Source organism: Manis pentadactyla, chromosome 10 (genome assembly GCF_030020395.1).
Source record: "Manis pentadactyla isolate mManPen7 chromosome 10, mManPen7.hap1, whole genome shotgun sequence".
In the NCBI taxonomy this organism is placed as follows: Eukaryota; Metazoa; Chordata; class Mammalia; order Pholidota; family Manidae; genus Manis; species Manis pentadactyla.
The window spans coordinates 128,206,149-128,226,618 of record NC_080028.1 but is presented as its reverse complement, the minus strand read 5'-3'; the positions used below and the strand labels follow the sequence as shown (position 1 = coordinate 128,226,618).

The window sequence follows — 20,470 nt, the reverse complement described above, 5'->3', positions numbered from 1 at the left end:
ACTGTCAGAGTCCAGAGTTCCTCCCACCGGCATGAGGCCCAGGCTGTGGGACTGACCAAGGAGACCCTCCCGCAAGCCACCTCTTGCCCAGGGCCCCAGGCCTCTGCCCCCTGGCTGCCAGCTCTGCCCTTTACTCCTGTGTGGTGGCCGGCCAAGGAAGGCTTCTCCACCCCTAACCCAGGGAGCAAACGGTGCGTGGGCACGCACTGGGCACTAGCCCGTTCCCGCCTCTCTGAGGGAACCCTCGGCTCATTCCACGGTAGCTGGTGCTGCCACGTGCAGCAGGACCCTGGAGGAGGGGCCACCCTGGGACTTCCCAGGTGGCTGGGCAGTGGGAGGCCTGCCCTTTGCTGCCAACCTGGAATCGCAGGCTGGGGCTGGTCCGGGCGGAGAATAGAGCCCGCCCAGGGTAGGGCACTGCTCCTGCCCAGCCCTCCCCTGCTGTGGGCGGGGTGCCCAGGTACAGTGGCTCCTGTCCATTCCCCACCCAAGTGGCCTCTGCAGTGGCAGCTCCAGGCCCCAGGGTGAGCCTTGCCCCTCTTTCTGGGCCTGTGATGTCCCCACCTGGGCTGGTTTGTCCTGCCGGTGGCCCTGGTTAAGAGGGTCCCAGGGGCTCCTCCCAGGAGGGCAGCGAGTCCAGACGCCCTAGGGACAGGCAGTCCCCACCGCCCTCACCTCTTGCTCAGCCTCGGCCAGCTGCACCCCCTCCAGGGCCTGGGTGCCCCCTCCAGGCAGCTCGGGGCCGGCCTCCGCTGACCAGCTGGCCAGCAGGTCACTGAAGTCAGGAGTGCCGGGGTGGAGCAGGCCCAGGGGGCTGGGCGCCGGCTCCTTCCAGAAGGAGGGGGGCAGCTGCCTCTGGGTCATGGGGGTGATGTGGCCATACTTGCGCTGCAGCCTCAGCCGGCGGCCGGCAGTCACCCCCAGCCCAGAGCACCGCAGCAGTCCGTAGTCAAAGAGCTCGGCCAGGGGCCCCAGCGGCAGTACCAAGTCCCGGGTGAGGCCCGGCCCACGCGCCTGCCCTTCGGGACCCCTGGGCGACTGGGCCTCAGGCTCGGCAGCCTCGTCGTCTTCCGGGGTCCCGCCCCGGGCCAGGCACCCCAGGTCTGTGCAGTCGAGCTCCCTGGCCGAGCTGCTGGCCAGGTGACTGTCGGCATAGATGTGGCAGGCTTCGGGGTCCTGTCCCCTGCCCTTGCGGCCAAAGTACCGCTGGATGTCGCCGCTGATGAGCTCGGAAAAGCGCAGCAGCTGCCGCGGGGTCTCGGGGCTGCCGGGACCAGGAGGGGCTGCCTCGGGGGGGGCTTTAGCCCAACCGGAGTCTTGGGAAGCTGGGCGGCAGGCCCCTGGCTCCTCACTCTCCTCCTCCTCCTCCTCAGAAGTGTCTGGAGACTCCAGGTCTGCGGGCAGGAAGGGCCCGTGGGAGGGCGGGGGCAGCCAGAAGTCACAGAGAGGCCGGACCGCACCTGCCGCCATCCCCGGCACTTCCCCGGCTTCCGGAGCAACAGGCACTGGCTGCAGAAGGGCCGGGGAGGGGGAGGCGGCGGGCAGGGCCCTCAGCCCTCCTGGGGGACAGGGCCCCGCAGGCCTTTGCTCGGAGAGGGCGCAGGCTCAGAGCAGGTGAGGGGTGGGCACCCTGGCGGCGGGCAGGGATGGGCCGCTGGACTAGTGGAGGTGGGAAGTGAAGCAGGGAGGTGTGAAGGGCTGGGGTGCGTGCAGGCTTGGGGACCAGGAGGGCAGAGCCCTGGTTCCAGCGTAGGGTAGCTGTGGCCTCGATAGACGTGCTGGCCAACGGGGCGTCTGCCTAGGTGCAGGCAGTGGGGGGACCCCTGGCCCCCTCGCCGGAGTCTGGGGTCAGGAGTGTCCCACCTCCAGGGATGCCCACGCAGCCCAGGAGCTGCTTTAGTGCCCTGAGCGGGTGCAGTTTCTCCTGTCCCAGTGGAATTCCAGTAAGTGCAGTCCGGGTCCCAGGGTTTCTGTCCCTGTTGGGAAGGGAGGTGAGAGAGGGGACACCTCCGTGCCCCTGAGTGGGCACTTGTGGCTTGGTGGGGTCCATGGGGAGGGCACGTGGGCCTAGGGCAGGACTGGGGAGGTTCCTGACAGGGTGAGGCTGCCTCTGCCCCAGCGCCTGCACCCCAGGATGGGGGCTGCCCCTCTGTGGGGAGAGCCCTGGGCAGGAGGGAGAAAGGAAGGGAAGGTGGTGTGGAGACAGGGGGACCCCCAGTTTGCACAGTCCCCCAGCCAGATAGGTTGGGGAATCCACGGGCATCGTTCAGGCTGACCTGGGCAGGGCAGGGGCTGCTTGGGCCTCCCCCTCCCCCCGCCTGGGCCACTTCTGTGCTTACAGGGGGCTCCTTCCTCCCTGCCCAGGTGCCCTGCTGCAGCACTGGGCTATGGGGCTGGCCACTCAAGGGAAGCCAAGGTTTAGCTGCCCCTGCAGCCCACCGGCCACCTGGTGAGAAGGCCTGAGCAGGGTCAGAGTAGCCCCCCCAGCAGCACCCCTGCCCCCAGCCCAGCTCCTACCTGCTGAGGCCGCAGCTCCTGCTGGGCAGGCCGCCTCCACCTGGGCTCAGGCATTTATAGCCTGGCCGCTCAGCGGCTGGGCTGACAAATATTTGGTGAGCGCATTGTCGTCGCAGACTGGGCAAATAGAGCCCGTTTGCTTTAGCGCCCGGCAACCCGGGCCCCGAGGGGGGAGCCTCAGCCTGCCCAGGGACCGTGGAGTGTTTGCTGCGGGCCCAGCTGGCTTACGCTCAGGACCGAGCACTCTTATCTCCACTGTGAATCAGGACCCAGACCAAGCCTTGTCAAATAGGCGGAAAATTAAATTTCATGCTATTTTGACTTCTGGAGGAGCCTCCTCTAGAGGAGTGCCTGTTTGTGCAACGTGCAGGGCCAATGCAGGACCTGGGAAGAGGCCCTGGGATGCCTGGCTGGGGCCCGGCGCGCACTCATGCAGGTGGGGCCCTGGGGCCCCTTACCCGGCCCCCTCCAGCTTCAGGGGCCCCTGGCCGGCTGTGCCCAGAAGGGGCTGGTTGAAGACCCCAGCAGGGCTCCCGGGGACCCAGCCTCCCAGCCCCTCCTGCCGCCTCCCCCAGTCCCAGTCTGGTCTGTGGCTCCCACACCTTGGGGGCTCGGCACCATCCCACCTGGAAAGTGCTGAGGGCAAGTCCTTGCTGCAAAAGACCCCAGGGGTATCTGCCGCCTGTGCACACCTGCTGAGGGCTGGGGCTGCCGTCACCTCTCCCCACCAGCGGGGGCTGAGAGTGGCAGAGGGACCCTCTCTGCTCCGAGAGCCAGGAGTCCAAACCAAGGGGCATCAGGCTTGGTTCCCTGCGGAGGCGGAGGCGGGTCGGGGCTGTGCCCTTGCCTGTCTGGCAGGGCACTCCCCCGCACACAGCCTGCCTGCATCCGGCCTCTGCCCCGGCTGCCTGTCCAGCTCCCTCTGTGAAGGGCCTGTTGCCGGACTCAGGCCCCCAGGTATGGGCTGACCACACTGTAACTTGACCACGTCTGCACAGACCCTATTCCATGTGAGCTCACATTCTGAGGTTCAGGTAGATGAGTCTGGGGGATACTTTTCATCCCAGGAAGTGCCCCTTGTCAGTGACCAGACGCGGCTGCGGCTGGCACTTTGCTCAAGTCCCATTGGAGCCGCCATGGCTTATGGGCCATGTTCTGGGGAAGGGCCAGCAGCCCCCTCCTATCCCGTGTGCGCCCCAGCCCTGGGCCCCCCAGCCGTGGAGGCTTGTCCCTCCCCCCAGGTCCTTGCCCTGCGGCTCCAGGTTCCCCCCAGTCACTGCCGTGGGGTGTGTGCAGAGACCCAGGTGCCCCTGACTGCTGCCAGTCATCTGGCCACCCGGAGGGTCTCAGTGCCTGGGCTGACCACACAGGGAAGTGAGAGGGAAATTAAAGTTCAGCCCCAAGAATGGGATGCACCCCAGGCCAAGCCTGCTACCGGGCAGTAGTGGATCTTCCGGGTGGCTGCTGTCTCACAACCAGCTAATGACCTGGAGCAGGACCGGGAAGGGGTCCTGAGGTGCAGGGCCCTGCAGGCAGGTCCCAGGGGAAGGCCGCAGGGCGAGGGGAGGGGCAGAGACACGCCAGACCCCCTAGCCTGTATGGCCCCTTTACCACATCCTGGGGGAGGCCAGGCCCCAGGGAGGGCTCTGGCTGGGGTCAGGGCCACAAGTCCAGTCTGTGCTTGGACCTCAGCCCTCCGGAGATCGGCCTTAGGCACGGCCCGGGTTCTGCCTGCAGACTCCAGGTTCTGCTGACACTTGTCTGGATCTGGGCTGTAGGGTGGCCCTGCTCCAGCCGCAGCCGGCCTCCCTCTGAGCCTGTGCAGCCTAGCTGTCAGCCAAGACCTGCGGGAGGCCCAGGCTCAGGGTCCCAGGTGGCTCCCCAGCTGCTGGGGCCCCGGGCCTGGGGAGTTCCTGCCCTGCCCACTGCGGACTGTGTCCGACCCCAGGGAGGGACCAGCAGCTACCCTGATGCAGCCTCGGCGCCCCCTGCTGCTCAGGGAGAGGCAGGGCGGGGGCCTGGGGACCCGGCTGGAGGAGGTGGGGCTGCAGGGGCTGCGGGAAGTGCGGGGAGGGCGAAGGCTCAGGCCCACACCTGTGCCTGCAGGCTGGGCTGCAAGGGCGGCGGGGAAGGTGAGACTCCCCTGCTCTCCTTCAGGTTCCCCCGCTGAGCAAAGGAGGGCCCTCACCTGGCCCAGCAGTGGAAGCAAAGGTGTCCAGAAGAGGGCGCAGCCTGGGAAAGACCCACGCCTCCAGGGGAGTGAGGGCCCCAAAGATGCCCACGCCCTGACCCCCCAGGACTGTGCACGTGTCAGAGGAGCCCTGCGGGGGTGGAGGAAAGGATCCCAGCATGGGAGGTGATCCAGGGAGGCCGGGGGCCTGGGGCATGGTCACTGCTGGCTCTGAAGGCAGCGGGCTCCACAGTCAAGGACTGGATCCGTCTCCAGAACCTGGAAGGCGATCGGAAGTGGAGTGACCGTCCCCTGGAGCCTCTTGGGTTTGGACCAGGGGAACCCATTCTGGACGTCTGACCTCCAGGATTGCACGATAAAAATCAGTGATGTTCTAGGCCACTCGGCATGGTTCACTTGTTCAGCACCAGCAGGAGCTGGAAGCGTTGGCTGAAAGGGGTAGGGTGGTGGGCAGGCCCCCTTGGCCTGGGCACGGGGTCTGGCCCTTCCTCCCAGTGCAGGGAGCCAGGACTCCACCCCTCCCTCCATCTCTGGGGCTAAATACTGGGGTGATTATGGGGCCACTGTCACCCCCCCACCCCACAGGCCTACTTTCCTGTCTTGGCCTCAGGACCCCAGTCAGTGGGGCTGGGGCCATGGTGGGGGCTTTGGGTCCTGCAAGTGGCCCAGCGAGGTGCTGTCCGCACGTGCCAGCCACGGGGAGGCTGCCTGCAGCCAGAGGCTGGTCCTCCTTGGCTGGCACAATCCCAGTGCTTTTCTCTGCCCGAGCAGAGGCCAAGAAGGAAAGCCCAGTGTGGGCAAGGGAATTCAAGTGGGGGAGATGGCTGGGGCAGACAGGTGTTTGGGAAGGGGCCTGCGCAGCACAGTGTGGACCTGGCATCTGGACAGCGCGGCCGGAGGCCAGACCATGGGGAGAGGGCTACTGCAGCAGCCCCAGGGTCTACACGGGGTGGCTAGGGACAGCTGAGGGCAAGGCCGGGCCGGGGTTAGTTGGAGTGTCAGTGAAGTATCCTCTCCTTGCTCTCTGCCACATGGGTCCAGCCAGGTGTTGGGTGGCTGGCGGGGCCAGGCCGAGTGGCATGGGTGTCCCAAGGCCCCTGGACAGGGCTGGGGGCTGAGCACGTGTCCCAGCAGCTGCTCCCACCTGGCCTCCCATGGCAGGCAGCCTCCAGCTGTAGGGGGCTCTGTGTCCACCCTGCCCCAGCAGCCCCCTCCCCTGTGGTCAGGCTTCGGTCCTGGGGGAAGGCTCTGCTTCCTCAAGGCAGCAGACCTGCCAGTCCCCACGCACCCTGTATCGATCTTCCCGCAGAAAATCAATAGCTCCAATATGTCAGCTCTCAAGTGGCGCTACAGTGAATTACTCCCACCACTGAGCACAGGAGGGCTGCAGCCTCCCTGCCCATTAACGGGACATTAGGCCTCTTGTCCAGGTTTCCCTGTGTGCTTTGAGATAATGAAGGCTGAGGTGTTGGTTTATGTCCCTGAGGGGTTGGGGAGGGGAGACCGCAGACTAGAGCAGGCAACACCAGGCCAGGCACCTGTCACCCAGGGCCCTGCTGGGGTCAGTGGGGAGGGCCTAGAGGCACAGCCCCTGACACCTGGTTGTGGCTTTTCCTTCTCTGGGCTCCACTGCATGGGAGGGTCAGATACCCACAGCATTCGGGCAGCATTGCCCTCCAGCCACAGGCCACTGGGAACACACCTGTTGGACTAGGTGGGTTTAAGTGAGGGAGAACACGCCACGGCCGGGCGTCTCAGGATCTGTGGACTCAGGCTGCGTTGTGTGAGGGGCTCTGCTCTGCAATATTTGTGTCAGGAAGCTGGGTGACTGCAGTTGAGGTCTTTATTAGTCTCCTGGGGTGGCCATAACAGCGGACCACAGCTAGGGGGCTTAAAGCAACAGGAAGTTGTTTCCGCAGGAGGCCAGAAACCAAGATGGCGGCAGGGCTGCACTCCCATGAAGCATCCAGCAGGGATTCCGTGCCGGCCTCTCTCTCAGCCTCTGGTGCTGCCAGTGTCCCGGGCACCCTCGGGCTTAGGGACGCCTTGCTCCAGCCCCTGCCGACTCCTCTCCACCCGGCCATCTCCCCGTGTATCTGCAACTTTCTTCCCCTCTTATAAGGACACCAGGCACTGGATTTAGGGCCACCCTATCCAGTGTGACCTCACATTAACTAATTACACCCACAAAAACCCTATTTCCAGTCAAGTGTGTGTGTTGAGGTTCCAGGCAGATGTGGATCTGGGGGAACACCATCAGCCCTGCACAGCATCTCAGTACGTCTTACAGGAGGGCAGGCAAGGTGGGGCTCCAGCCATGCCTGGTGAAGGACAGCCATCCCTTTGTCATCCAGGATTGGGTGTTTGGTGTGCTTTGAGGTTTGGACCATGCTCACATCTTGGCCGTGTTCAGTGTGATTACAGAGGGCTCTCGGTTTGTCGTGAGCCATCGTGGTCACAGAGTTGGCCAATGTTGAAGTTTTCTGAAATTGTTTATGTCCACGGGAGATCCCAGCTGTGAGCGCTAGATCGGCTCCCGGAGGGTGGGGCTGCTGTCCGGGTAAGACCCTACAGGCCCCATGTTTGTTGCGTTGTGCCTTCACCTACAACGGTGACCAAGTGGTAGCAGGAGTTGGGGACAGAAGAGGGGTTGTTTGGACACGCGGATTCGCTTGCCTTGTGGGCTTGTGATGCTCCTCCCAGACCGCAGCCAGGGAGCCCCACTAGGAACCTGGTGGCTCCACTGCCACAGGATGGAAGGGCATGCCCCTGTTGGCCCCTAAGCAATCCTAACAGTTGTCCTAGGCACTGCCAGGGTCTCCTGCATAGAAAAGGTCCTTGCAGCAGCCCGATGGGTGCACGATTCCCATTTTACAGGGGAGGAAGCAGAGGCTGCAGGGTTAAGTCGCCTGTCCAAGGTGTCTTATTTCTGTCATCCATCCAAGACGGTGTTGCAGACTGAGGTGGGCTTAGTGGCCCCTCGGAGGCTGCCCCACCCTGGGTGAAGCCTCAGCCCTTGCCTCTGCCTCCCAGCTCTGCCCCAACTCTGCTGTCCCGGGGAAGCTTGTGCCCAGATGCCCTAAAGCATCTCAACGAGGTAGCTGCAGCAACAATAGTCAGCGGCTGCATCCCTGACCTCAGAGCTCTTTGATCTCCAACTCCTCCAGGAAGCCCTTCAGGCTGCACACCAGGATTCTGGCTCATCCTCCCTACACGTCAAGCCCCCTTGTCCTGCCCACAGAGGGTGCTACTGGGTCTCCTGTGATAAGTTGGTTTGGCAGTGATTCCGGGTGGGGTGCTGGACTGGAACAGGTGGGGTGGGGCCCAGTGAGAAGGACCTGGGCACACAGGTGCCTCTGTTGACACAGTCGCTCTGAACACAGCCTTGGGCTGGGAGCTGAGCTGCCAGCGGGTGTCTGGGGCTGGGCTTCCTGCAGCGGGGGTGGGTTCCCATATGTTGCCGAGCTCTGAACTCCTCCCGCCCACCCTTGCCCTTCCTGGGGGCTCAGAACTGGTCCCTGAGGCTGGGCTCCTGCCAGGAAGCACGTACAGGACAAGGGTGCTCCAGAGGCAAAGGTGATTAACTAGGGAGGCAGCACAAGGTGGCCTCATGATCGGATTTAGTCAGCAGGTCACCCCGCGTCCCCAACACACGCACTTATATCCCCTGAGTCTGTGATGGCGCCCGGTGTGCTGAAGCTCTGTGGTCTTCAGAGAGGACGGCTCAGCAGAGCCCAGAGGGCAGACGCTCCAGCAGCCTCTTGGGAAGCTAACTGGGGAACCGGGTAGAGCAGAAAGCCCGGGCCAGCCTGAGGGACACCCTCCCGGCCCGACTCCTGTGGGGCGCGCGGAGGACCCCAGGGGCCGTTGCAGCCTCGTCTACAGAGGGTGCTGGGCTAGGCCGTGCGCACGCGCGGTCCTGCTGGCCTGGAGAGGCGGGCCCGCGGGCACGATGGCCTCCCGGGGAGGAGGCGCCACCCTTCCGGCTCCTGCGCGGTAGCTGGACCCACGCAGCCCTCCAAGCGCGGCCGCGAGCAACGCCGGGCGCCGGGGCGCGGGCGGGGGCACCCATCGAGGGGACACGATGACTCCTGTGGTTGGAAGTCCCGGGAGGCGAGCAAACGGCGCCGCCAGACCCCGGGGAGGGGGAGTCCAGGGACTGCGCCCGCGGCGCAAGAAGGGTGCGGGTATGGGCGCCGCTCTCGGCCCAGTGACCAAGCCCGGACTGACAGGGAGACCCACTCGGAGGCGACCTCGCGGAGGACGACCCGGCGCCCGTCCCCGCCGGCCGGCCTCGAGCCTGTTCCTGCAGCCCAGGGATCCACCGGCCCCAAGCCTCTTCGGCGGGCGGCGAACTACACTTCCCGGCACGCCTCGCGGCCAGCTTGGGCGGGCCTGCGACGGAAGAGGCCGCCGGAGGACGTGCGTTATTTCCGCTGCGCGACTGAGCCCACGTTCCGCCGTCGTAAGCGGAGGCCTCGAACGGCAAACGGTTTTCCGGTTCGCGCGACGGAAGTGACGCAAATTTGGCGCGCCGCAGCGCCCATCGAGGAACCCAGGTCACTATGAACCGGGTCCTCAGTGTGCCCGCGGCAAGGTGAGCTGCGCGCGGTGGCAGCGGGCTGAGGGCGGCAGCGGCGGGCGGCCCGCTCACTGCTCTCTCTCTTCCAGGGCCGTTCGGGTGCTGAGGCCAGCGCGCAGGGCTTCCGGAAGCCTGCCTTCGCCTCCCGGTACCCGGGCTCGCGCCCAGCCCACGGCCCGGGGCGAGGAGGAGGACGACCTCAATCGTGCCGTTCACTTTTCCTCCAGCAGAGCCAGCCCGTCCTGCTGGAGAGTGGAGCGTTCCCTGGGAAGGGAGCAGCGGAGACCCTGGTGGAGGGTCCTGCCCTGCAGCCTGGCCCTCCTGGTTCTGGTCGTCTGGTGCTTCCTTAGGCGGGAGACCGGCGCGGATCACTGGCTGAGACAGGTGTTGGAGGAACAGGAGCCGGAGCCCAGCGATCGTTCTGAGGCTCACGGAACTCCGGCCGCCGCCAGGACGAGAGCTTAGTGCGGCGCCCGCGGCGCTTAGCGAGGGAACAGACATCCGTCCGTAGGCTTCGACGTCGCGTTTGACCGTTTCTGTCCTACGTAGACGCGTCCCCGGACTGACGGACTTGGGTGGCGCGCCTGGCCGCGCTGACCCTCGTGGAAGCAGAGCAGAATGCCAGCAGATCGCAGCCGGCTCCTTGCCTGATAGTCGATGCCCAGCGAATACGTGCAAACGATTTCAGATCCATAGGAAAGGTGTCGGTTGCAGCGTGTGCTTTTGGATTTGTGGTCTTTGTACAGCGTTGCCATGTTTTCGAAGCAGTTCTGGTGATACCTGTAATCCAGTGTAAACCAGTTTGCAGCTCATTCGCTTTCTGACACAGAGTAACCGGCAGAAGAGTTATTAACCTTTTTCTTTTAGAATGTACTGTGATGGGTATAAATTTACAAATTAACAAATCGACAATAAGTCTTAATTTGGTAATGTGAAATTAAGCCAAGCGCCCCCCACACCGTCCCGCGCCCCATTTTTTGTTTTTGCATCTCATTAAAAAAGGGAGCCTTTTAAGTCCTCTATCAATTCTTTTGTTTACCTTTTTTTCCAGAATAGGAACTGAGGAAATAAATCTATATGAATTGTGGAATACATTGTCAAACAGTACCAGAAATAATGAACTTTTCTCAGCTCTGCAAATCTCTATTTTTAGGAAAGCAACGATTTTCTAGATACGATGAAACTGAGGAGTATTTCTTTTGACAAATATAACAGGGTGATATTTTGAGTAACTAAATGATATGTTTTCCAAGTACTACTTAATAGGAAACCTTAATTCAGAATTAAATACAAAATAATAAAGGGAAGCTTTTATTTACTTAAGCTTCTAGTGGAAGGTTTTATCTTCATATGTCTTTGGTGCCAAAGTTATTTGGAGGTTTCTCCCCTTAATGTTTGAGGGCCACTGGCTGTATGGCAATATAATGGCTTCTCACGAGACCTCTGCTGAAGTGCTCTAAATGTCTGGCAAACCTCGGTAAATTATATTTCTCAGGGAGGTGGGGCCGATACAAGTATATTCACTTTTTAAAGATGGAGAGACCAAGATTTGACCTAAACATAGCTCAGGCTACACTGTCAGTAGGAGCAAGAAACTAAGACTACCTTTCTGGCCTGGCATGGTTGTGACCTGTTTGGTTGTGTTATTTTGTTTCAGCAATAGTCATTCAAACTGAACCTATACTTTGCTCTCACTAGCTCGTGCAGGAAAAAAAGGCCAAAACTAATGAGAATAATCTTTTTAATTAGAAGTAACTGTGATACAGAAAATGCAATATGACTTATCTGGAAAAGATAGACACTTTATGAGCAAAAGGAAGAGAATGAGAAACACCAACAGCCCTACTGCCTTCAGATAACCACTGTGATCACTGGGTTGTGTCTTTCTAGATGTTTTTTGTGTGTATGTAAATAGACATTTTTTAGGAACACAGTGGAGTTGTGGTTTTGAGGATAAATCACACCACATGCAACAGGTCCTGAGTGCCTGAGTGCCTCCAGGGTGGCCATCCTCAGGTAGGGATGGGCTTTGTCATGAGCAAAAGGGGGACCCAAGGCCAGCTGGTGACTGTGGTGGTACCCTCCTGACACCTGGGCTTTTCAAAGGGGCAGCTGCAGAGCAAGTGAATAAGTAAACCATTATTTTAGCCCTTCTATTATTTGGCTATTTCTGTCTTGTGCCTGTCTTATTTCCCCAACTGAGCTGTAGCTTTTACTTTTCTGAGGGTGCTGGGGACTTCCCCAGAGAAGCCCCCAGTAAGGAGGTGAGCAGGAGTGGACCCATGTAGGCATGCTAGGACAGAAGCAGCCGCAGTGATGGGTGAGATGAGAAATTGTTGAGTGGAGGAGAAAACTTGAAAAAATTTCAAGGAAGGAGATGTTAGCTTAATAGTCTCCTGTCTTCTAAGCTGCTGAGCAGTCTTGGAAGGCTCTGGCAGTGCTGTGCGTTTCCCCCTCAAAATGTAAACACTTCTGAGTGCACAGCAAGAACCCTGCGGCGTTCATGTCTGGGTGCTGCCTCAGCCTCACGAACATTCTGCCAAAGCATGAAACGTGACCTTAAGTGTTTACAGCTCACCACAGTTCTCTCATCCCCAGGGAAGATGCCTCAGGGGTCAGGAGGACAGTGGGTGTCTTCCACTTTTACAGCAAAGATTCCCACATTCCTTTGAGTCTCAAATTTCCTTTTTTGACCTCGAGGTGGCTCTCTGTACATCTCTACTGGGCTTCACAGATTCTTCGGACTCCTTAGGTCCAGGATAGATTTCGTTTCCCCACTCCTGTTTCTTTGTTCTGTGTCCTTCCAAGCAGGGAACCTTGGAATTATCCTGGATTCCTTCTCATTCCCCCCCTTCAGCAGCCTTCATGTTCTTTTCATCCCACGTTGAAGTTCCTGGGCCCTGTCCTCCCCCGATTCATTCTGCTTGATTTTCTGGAAATGCCATGTTGTGGATTTAAATCTGATGTTTCAATCAGGTTTAAAATTATGTTTGTAGAAGTATTCAATCATTTAGAAAATGTGAACGTAGGAAGATGACCAACCTGCAAGTGATAGCTTTTGTTATTTTGCTATATTGTGTTTCAAAAAATAACATACTTGGGAACAAATGTATGGAACTGTTAGGCCATGTTTTATTTTTCACCTAAATAGTAGCATGTCCCATGTCGCTGACAATTCTCATTGGCAAAGGTCTCAGAATTCAACCATTTCCTGATGACTGGGCTGTTAGGTGCCCTTAAGTTTTTGCTAATGGCTGGTATTGTCTTTGTACATAAATCTTGATCTTCCTCTGACTCTTTTAGGTCAGAGTTCCTAGAAATGGAACACATTATTTTGCAGAGGGTCGGTCCCCAGGAGCCCTCCCAGCCACACTTGCTCCCGACGTGCCTTGCTCGCAGCTCCCTGGCGCTGCTTGTCATCCGGAGGGGAGGCAGCCTGCCCATGGGCTCTTCATTGTTTTAATTTGTATTTTAAAAAATTACTAGTGAGGTTGAACATTTAAAATAATGTCTCCTATGCCATATATTTACAAAATAATGTGCTTTAGGCCTGAGGTCTCCCTCCCTCCTTCCTCTTCCAGGGCCCTGTCTGCAGCGGCTGCCCAGGGTCCTGGTAGCTGCTGCCTGCTCCCCAAATTCCCACCCTCCCCCATCCCACCTTCAAGGTGGGATGACTGTAAGCCTTTTGGATTCCTTTATCAAAGTCAACTTTATTGATAACATAGTTCACATATTACTCACCCATTTACGCAATCAAAAAGTGTTTAGTATAGTCACTGGGGCACCATCACCGCAAGCTCGTTTTAGGACCTGTTCGTGCGCCCTAAAAGGAACTCCCGTGCCATGGGCAGCCGGGCCCATCTGCCCCCATCCTGTCACGCTGGCCCCTGCGTCCGGGTCAGCGTGGACCGAAGAGTGAAGTGCCAGTGTGAGCAGCCTGTGCACGGGGTCTACGCCGGGCACCTGTCCGCTCCATCTGGTCCCAGGGCTGCGCGGGGCTTGCGGTGTGTGTGCGTGGGACCAGGGGCCGAGGTCCAGGGACCTACGGACTGGGTCCGGGGCGTGTGGACGCGGAGCCGGTTGGGGCGATACGGACCCGGGAGGGACACGAGTGGCAGCGGCGGCGCGTTCGGGGAGTGTCCCTCGCGCACCGAGTCCGGGGTCCGCGCGCGGCCGCCAGTCCCGCAGGGGCGTGGGCGTGTCCGGGGCGTGTCCTGCCGGCCGGGGCGGGGCCGGCGGGGTGGAGGGCGCGGGGGGCTCGGCGCGGGCAGATCCGGAGGGGCGGGGGCGGGCCCGCGGCGCATGCGCGCTGCATTGTTTTGACTGAAAATGCCGTCGGTTTCGAAAGCGGCGGCGGCGGCGCTGAGCGGGTCCCCCCCGCAGACGGAGAAGCCGACCCACTACAGGTCAGCGCCCGGCGGCCGCGGCGGGCGGGGGTGTGCGTCCCCCGGCCCGCGCGCCTGCGCCCCCGCCCCGGGCCCGGATGCCGCCGCCGGGTGCGGCCTGGGGCCCGCGCCGCCCCCCGCGCCCCGCGCCTGGGCTCCGGGCCGCGGCCCACGTTCCCAGCTGGCTGCCGCCGCCTGAGGTCTGGAGGCGGTGGCCCGGGTCCGGGTGGCATCTGGGCCTGGGGGCTGGGGGACGCAGCCAGAGTCGTGGGTCGGGAACCGCGAAAAATGCGCCTGGGCTCGAGGGGGCGGGCAGCCATCTGGACTCGGGCTGCCTCCGCCTGGGGTCGGGGATGGCCCCTGGGCTGGGTCGCGGCGTCGCGCCTGAATTGGGGGTTGCGTCTGTGGTCGGAATGGGGGCTTTTCCTGGGGTCGGGGATGAGGGGCTGCGCCTGGGGTAGGGGACCACGGAACGCGCCCAGGTTGAGGGTGGACGGGAGGGTGAAATGGGGCCGTCTGGATTCGGAGTAGGGGGCTCCCGCCTGGGGCCGGGAATCCCTCCCGGGTCGGGGTCCGTGCCCGGCATCCGAGGAACGCGCCGGGGCTGGGTTTGGGGGCTGGGGTTGGAGGCGGCTGCCCGGACTCTGCGTGGGGGTCGCGCCTGGGGAGGGCCCCGCCTACGAGTCACCGGGGCCGCCTGCCGGCGGCGGAAGCGACCCGCAACGCTGTTTGTCTTTTTAGGTATCTAAAGGAGTTTAGGACAGAGCAGTGCGCCCTGTTTGTGCAGCACAAGTGCACCCAGCACAGGCCATTTACCTGTTTCCATTGGCATTTCCTAAATCAGCGTCGGCGCAGACCGCTCCGCAGGCGCGACGGCACGTTCAACTACAGCCCAGACGTGTACTGCTCCAAGTATGACGAGGCCAGCGGCGTGTGCCCCGACGGCGATGAGTGAGTGCGCGCCGCCTCCCCGGCCTCCCTCGGCCTCCACCCCGCCTCCCCGGGCCTCCCTTAACCTCCATTTGGCCTGCACTTGGCTTGCACTTGGCCTTCTCCGCCTCCCCTTGGGGTCCCCTTTCCTTTCCAGCGCCTGGCACCTGTACAGGGGGCCGTATTTTTACTCTGAATTGTTTCCGTGAGCACCGGTGGGGGCGGGGACTTTCCCCTGTGTTTAGGCCAGCAAGGGAGGACTGTGCCTACGGGTCTCCGGGATCGCCCCTACCTGGCGCTAACCGATTTGGCTTCACTTCCCGCTTTCGACTGTGACACAGTTTTCAAATTTTCCTGCATTAGAACCAGCCCTTATACCTTTTGGGTTTAGGACCATTTAGTAGTAGGGGGTTGGTTTTCAGTCAGGGGTTAAAATGTTCGTTTAGACGACGCAAATGTACCTAGAAGATTTGCTTTCTTGCAGTTTATATGTTAAATGTTTTTTTAATTGATAGGAAAGTTTATTTACAGACTCATTTATGTAACACATTTAAAGTTTAAGAAATCAAAGTTTTGGTTCGATTTTTTTCTTTTACAATTTTCCTAGTGGTATCACGAACAGATGTCCTTATTTTGACATATGTAGAACAGGAAAATACAGTCAGATTGTATATTCATCTAATGGGCAGAAATCGGTAGCGGGAGGTCTTGCTTTCTCCCTGTGGGCTGTGTGAAGAGGAAGGAGGGTATCCGGTCCTTCCTGGAGGTGGGGTGGCAGCACTGTGCCCTCCAGCCCTCTGGAAAGAGCAGCTTGTTCAGCTTTTGTGTGGCTGTGAGTCTGATTCGGGGGTGGTCCTTTGGGCTCCATCCCCGGATCCTGTGAGGGGATTTGGTTCTCCGGTTATCACCCTGCCACGTGCAGAGACCAGGGTGAAGTCTGTTCTATTTCATTTCCCAAAAATGCTTAGGCCAGGGAGTGGACTTTCAATCCATGGTATAGGGTCTCACAGACCTTGTACACTCACCGAGAAGTCTTCATTTGAACACCAGACAGTTCAGTAGTGCTGCGAAGGCAGCTTTAAGCTCGTTGAAGTAACATGCCCAGCCCCGCCTCGGTCACGACCGTGCCATATTCTGTGAAGCTTTGAAAGTACATCGTTTAATTGCTTCGTGAGCCGACATTTTCTGCAAATGAGTTTTCAGAAGAGATATTTTTGTCTGGTTGAGGCCTGGCATCTGGTCCCTCACCTCCCATGACCGCGTCAGTCACCTCTCCGGACCTTGGGTCCTGACTCGCCTGGGGGACGCTGCTGTTTGGCTGTGGTGCGGGGGTCCATCCACCGGGCCTGTCTGACCCCATTCCATAGGCCAGTGTGGGGGACTAAGTAGCAGAATTCTCTGGTGATGCTTTTTAATGCGTGAAAAGAAAGCACGTTTTAACAGCTTTTTCAGGTTCCAGCACTGGATGTTCTGGTATTGGTTCAGCCCTGCTGCGGGGCGTCGGGGCGTCGGGGTGGTGTCCAGTTCTTACGGGATGAAGGGTGCTCTGGTGAGCACCTACCTACGTGGTAGGTGTAGGAGATCATTTTAAGCTTGGCCCAAATAGTAATTTAAAAAATAACTGGGTGTCATTATTTATTATGAACATGCAGTCTAAATGGCATGCAGATTATTCTTAGAAACAGGAAGGGTGCGACCAGCATGGTGGTTTGCCCTGGGTCTTGGGAGCACCCTGTGCACCCACACTAATCAGGGGAGTCACTGCGTCTCCCGAAGACGTTGTTGCCAACTTTTACTGAGCACAGGGGATGACTGGCTTCCGACGCTCAGGAGGAGTGTGTTTGACGGGCCAGCCGGCTCGCGGGGGCTCTGCTCGGTGACTCCCGCTCATGCCGTGGGCGAGGGCCTTCCCGCCACCCACGCACGGACGGCCCAGTGTGCCCCGTCAACCAGCATTCCGGCCCCACGAGGATTCGTGACCAGGTGCTCCCCTCCGCGCAGGGACAGGGCCTTTTTATTTCGGTTCGCTGGTCGTTGGAATTTCCATTTCGGACATTCGTATCACCGGCCTAGTATTCCAAACCCCGAGTATGTTCCAGAGAGCAAAGACCCTTCAAGCCGAGGCCAGGCGGAGAAGCGTCCAGCGTTTTGGGCGCTGGCGGGGCACCTTGGGGCTGAGCTGGGGGCCAGGAGGGACGGCGGCCACAGGCAGGTTGGCACCCAGCTGTCGCCCCCTCTCCTGTGGGGTCGAGCGCCCTGGGGCGGAGGGGCCCCCCTCCTGGGAGCCCTTTGCCCTGGTGGGCACGCCCCCTCCCCGGCGCGGGCTGCGATTGGCCGTCCGGGTCACGTGGCCGCACCCGTGGGAGTCGGCACCTGCCCTCCGCCCCGGGCGAGCCCAGACGTTCCTGGGGCTACGAGCAAAGAGACTGTCCGGCGGCGGGTGGGCGTCCGGCCCCGCCCTGAAGGCTGCCCTGAGGGCGTCGCGGGGTGTGGACGGCCGGGCACCCCCCCGGAGCCTGCTCCCGCCGTCCGCGGGCCATCGGGGCGGGCGCGCGCCTTGGCCCCTGGAAGCCAGGTGTGCTCGGCACCTTCCGCCCTGGGTGCGAGCCGGGCTCTGACTTAGGTGTCCCCAGGTCTTGAGAGACTCCTCCAGAGTAACATTTTCATCGGGAAAAACACGTAGTCCCCAACCCTATAAGCGTATGAGGTGGTGGCCCTGTTTCTTTGTTACCCGCTCTGCTGGGCACAGGCTGTCCCTGGGGAGTGGCCCCCACAGCTACAGATTTTCATGTTTTTAAGAAGCAATGGGCCACCCCACACTGGGGTGTAACGTTCCAGGTCGGCTGCCCTGTTCTTCCAGGGTTCCTGCTGCACTTCCCCCGGGGGCCTGCCACAGGCCCACGTCCCTCTGCTCACGGGGCACCCGGACACAGGCCACACGGCTGGTGGGCTGCTGATGTGTGATTTGTGGCCTTCGCACTCGTCAATCTGGGCCCACTCGTGGGAGCCCACTGACGTGGACTTCCCTTGGTGTGTGAGGCTGCTGTGCCACGCGTGCACGTGTGCCTTTAGTGTGGTCTTTCTATGAAAGATGCTCGGCGATGTTTGATTTTAAAGACTTGAGTATCCGAGGACCTAAGGTTTAGCTGGAAGTCCATTCACTTTAGGGGGCTGTAAACTTACTCTTTAACTGACCCTGTGAGTGAGCTCTGCTGGGACTTGGGGTGAGGCAAAAGCCGAGGTGGGGTCCACACAGGAGCAGAATTCTCAGGAGCCTGGGACTGCTCCCGGCCTGGAAAACATGCGCTTTTTGGTTATGGGTTAGCCTGCTGAAGGGAATCACCGTCGCGTGACTGAGTTGGGCGTGTAAGACACTACAGGACAGTGTGAAAACCCCAGGTGGCCACTGCACTTCGTCCCTTCCTGTTTTAGTGAGGGTAGTGACCAGGAGGCACTGCCCGGTCCAGGAAGCTGCACCCTGCGGAGGCCTTGGCAGAGGCGGATTCCCCGGGAGAAGGCACAGGCCAAGGAGGTGGTAGCTCCGTCACCAGAGCCAACCGTCTGGGTGAGGGGCTGCATCCTAGCTCGGGAGTCTGGGGCGGCCCTTGGAAACCCCAGGCTGGGGCCGCAGGGCTGAACAGGTGTGTGGTCAGCATGCAGGTGTGGGCTGTCACAGGCTTTTCCCTGCAAGGGCCATGTTTCTGCCATCCCCAGCCTGCCTGCCCTTGCGCTCTGACCCTGCCTGTCGTTGTCTGCCGTGCACGGATCCCTCTCCGTCTTTCCGCTGTCACTCACATTCAGCTTTGCTCCTCAGTCCTTCCAGTCTCCCCACCTGTGTCTGAGCCCCCAAGGACCAGGAGGGAGTCCTGCTGCACTGTGTCCGTCTGTGGCCAGTGGCTCCCCTTGCCTGCAGTTCTGTCCCGAGGTCCCGTATGGACTGGCGGGCTTGGATGTTCTGGGGCCAGCAGGCCCTGCAGGGACGCTGACACACACCGCAGTGTGAGGCCGTGGCCCAGACGAGGCCGAGGTGGATGCACGTGCGTCTGAGTTTGCTGGCCACCTGGCACTCACACCACAGGCATAGCTTGGTGGGCACCCCCTTGTTTCAAGTGAGAGTGGCCCGAGGAATGGGGCCAATTTCAGGCTTTCCTGGGACAGTTGGCCATCTTGAGCCCCTGCTGGATGCCTGCTAGACCCTGCCTCCTGGCTCAGTGGTCCCACCCAGGGTGTCATGGCAGACCGTGTTCAACGTGGGCTGCCACATGCTGCTACCAAGGCAGCCCTGTTGTAATCAGACTGTTGGCATCACCAATTGTGGATGGGTTTGAGAACCATAGATGCCACCGTGAATTTGGTGCCCTGTGGAACTGAGTCCCACAGGGTCACATCGTGGGGGCGGGGCTGGCAGGGCCCAGCGGTCGCCTGCACGCAGCCCAGGAGTGACTCAGGAACGCCTGCAAGGACGGGTCTGCATGCAGTGCTGAGCGGCCCCCTGGGTCTCCGCTGCCTCGAGCAGGGGGGCCTGCCTTTGCCACAGTGTTTTCTCTGAGTTTCCCCTTTCACCTCTTAGGTGCTCTAAAGGCGAGGCCGTGTTCTTCCCATCAATGTTCCCTGGTGTTTTAAGGTTGGCTCACGCTTCTCAGTCTGTACTAAGCAGGAGGCGACATGCTCCGAGTGAAATAGAGCCTTTGGTGCTCAGTGTGAGGCAGGGGGGCTGCAGCTGGGTTCTGGCTTCTATGGTAATGGACAGAGAGGAGGCCAGATGGTGCTGGCGAATTGCTTGGGTGCGCGGGAGCTTGTGTGCACATGTGCGTGGGGTGTGGGGGGGAGCGCATGCATGCATGGGGGGCAGGTGTGTCATGGGGGGCAGATGCGTGCATGGGGGGAGGCATGTGCATGGGGGGCAGGTGTGTGCACGACGCACACGTGGGTGTGTGTGCACGTGTGCAGCTTGGACTGCACCGTGCTGTCACACCAGGTGCCTCCCCTCAGCTCAGCGTGACCGGGTGGTGGTTGGACCTGTTGAGGCCGTTGTGCTTGGTGGCCCACGCAGACTCGTTTTGCATGCACAAGGACTTCTGAGGAGTGGGACGTTTAAAATGGCTGCTTTCCTGTTGACTTAGTGTGTTTGATTCTGTTTCATTGCACCTGGTCTGGGGGTGTGATGTCCAGGCGGTGTTGTCCAACCTCCTGGAACCCTCTCCAGAACCTCACCCCAGACTGAGACCCTTCCCTGTGGAACCATAGCTTCCTCCTGGCATGAGTCCTGATGTCGGCAGATGCATATGTATTCCTGCCCCTGGTCCCCAGATAATCGGCATGCTGGACCCCCTTTCCCAGGGGTTCTCCCAGCTGGCACCTCCTGGCACCCCTCCATAGCCATCCACGTGGACCCCGTCCTGCAGGGCTGCTCCAGCCCCACGCTCATCCCCTGGCCCAGGTCATTCTGGCCTTGGCAATCACACACAGGCCTTGTTTCCCTTTTCTCTCTGCGGGCGCCTCTGGGGCTCCCGAGAAGCGGGATTGCTAGGTCAGAGGGTGAGTTTGCCTGCTGTCTTGGTACGTGTGCCAAGCTCCTGTCCAGAGAGGCTGCTGAGCTGTGCAGGCCTGCCAGCCATGTGGCTGCTCCCTGGAGCCCAGCCCCGCTGGGCAGGTGGCGTTTGCCTTGTCACAAGCAGGGCTGGTGCCTGTGTGGTGGAGAGCCACTTGCGTTTCTGTCTGTAGGTTCTTCATTTCTCCAGCCCGTTGCTCTGTGAGCTCCTGGCCTCTTTATTTTACAAGTTATTTGTTTGTGGTGTTAGTGTCTATATTCTGTGAAAAGTGGGGCAGGACCTGTGTTCTAGTCAGGCTCCCTGGGACCGCCTC

General features: G+C 60.5%; 3 protein-coding genes across 6 annotated transcripts in view; 2 read left to right on the top strand and 1 right to left on the bottom strand.

The window, feature by feature from the left end:
- Positions 1–640: 640 nt before the first annotated feature.
- On the bottom strand, positions 641–1,576 carry PERCC1 (proline and glutamate rich with coiled coil 1). Its single transcript, XM_036915686.2, has one exon. It carries the CDS (start codon positions 1,468–1,470, stop codon positions 646–648), a length of 825 nt encoding a protein of 274 aa, XP_036771581.1. The 5' UTR covers positions 1,471–1,576; the 3' UTR covers positions 641–645.
- A 7,591-nt stretch (positions 1,577–9,167) lies between these two features.
- On the top strand, positions 9,168–10,380 carry LOC118927514 (ubiquinol-cytochrome-c reductase complex assembly factor 4). The gene is made up of 2 exons (XM_036915869.2): positions 9,168–9,305; positions 9,380–10,380. Exons 1-2 carry the CDS (start codon positions 9,274–9,276, stop codon positions 9,753–9,755), a joined length of 408 nt encoding a protein of 135 aa, XP_036771764.2. The 5' UTR covers positions 9,168–9,273; the 3' UTR covers positions 9,756–10,380.
- Positions 10,381–13,559: 3,179 nt separating this feature from the next.
- UNKL (unk like zinc finger) overlaps positions 13,560–20,470 on the top strand; it is a 35,589-nt gene continuing 28,678 nt past the window's right edge. For 2 of the 4 annotated variants that reach the window (XM_036915856.2, XM_036915855.2), the window contains exons 1-2: positions 13,560–13,696; positions 14,417–14,626. In XM_036915856.2, coding sequence (XP_036771751.2) covers positions 13,620–13,696; positions 14,417–14,626 — 287 coding nt within the window. In that variant the 5' untranslated portion in view covers positions 13,560–13,619. Of the gene's footprint in view, positions 13,697–13,742; positions 13,876–14,416; positions 14,627–20,470 lie in introns of those variants that run through there. The other 2 variants (XM_036915858.2, XM_036915859.2) reach the window with 2 other exon arrangements.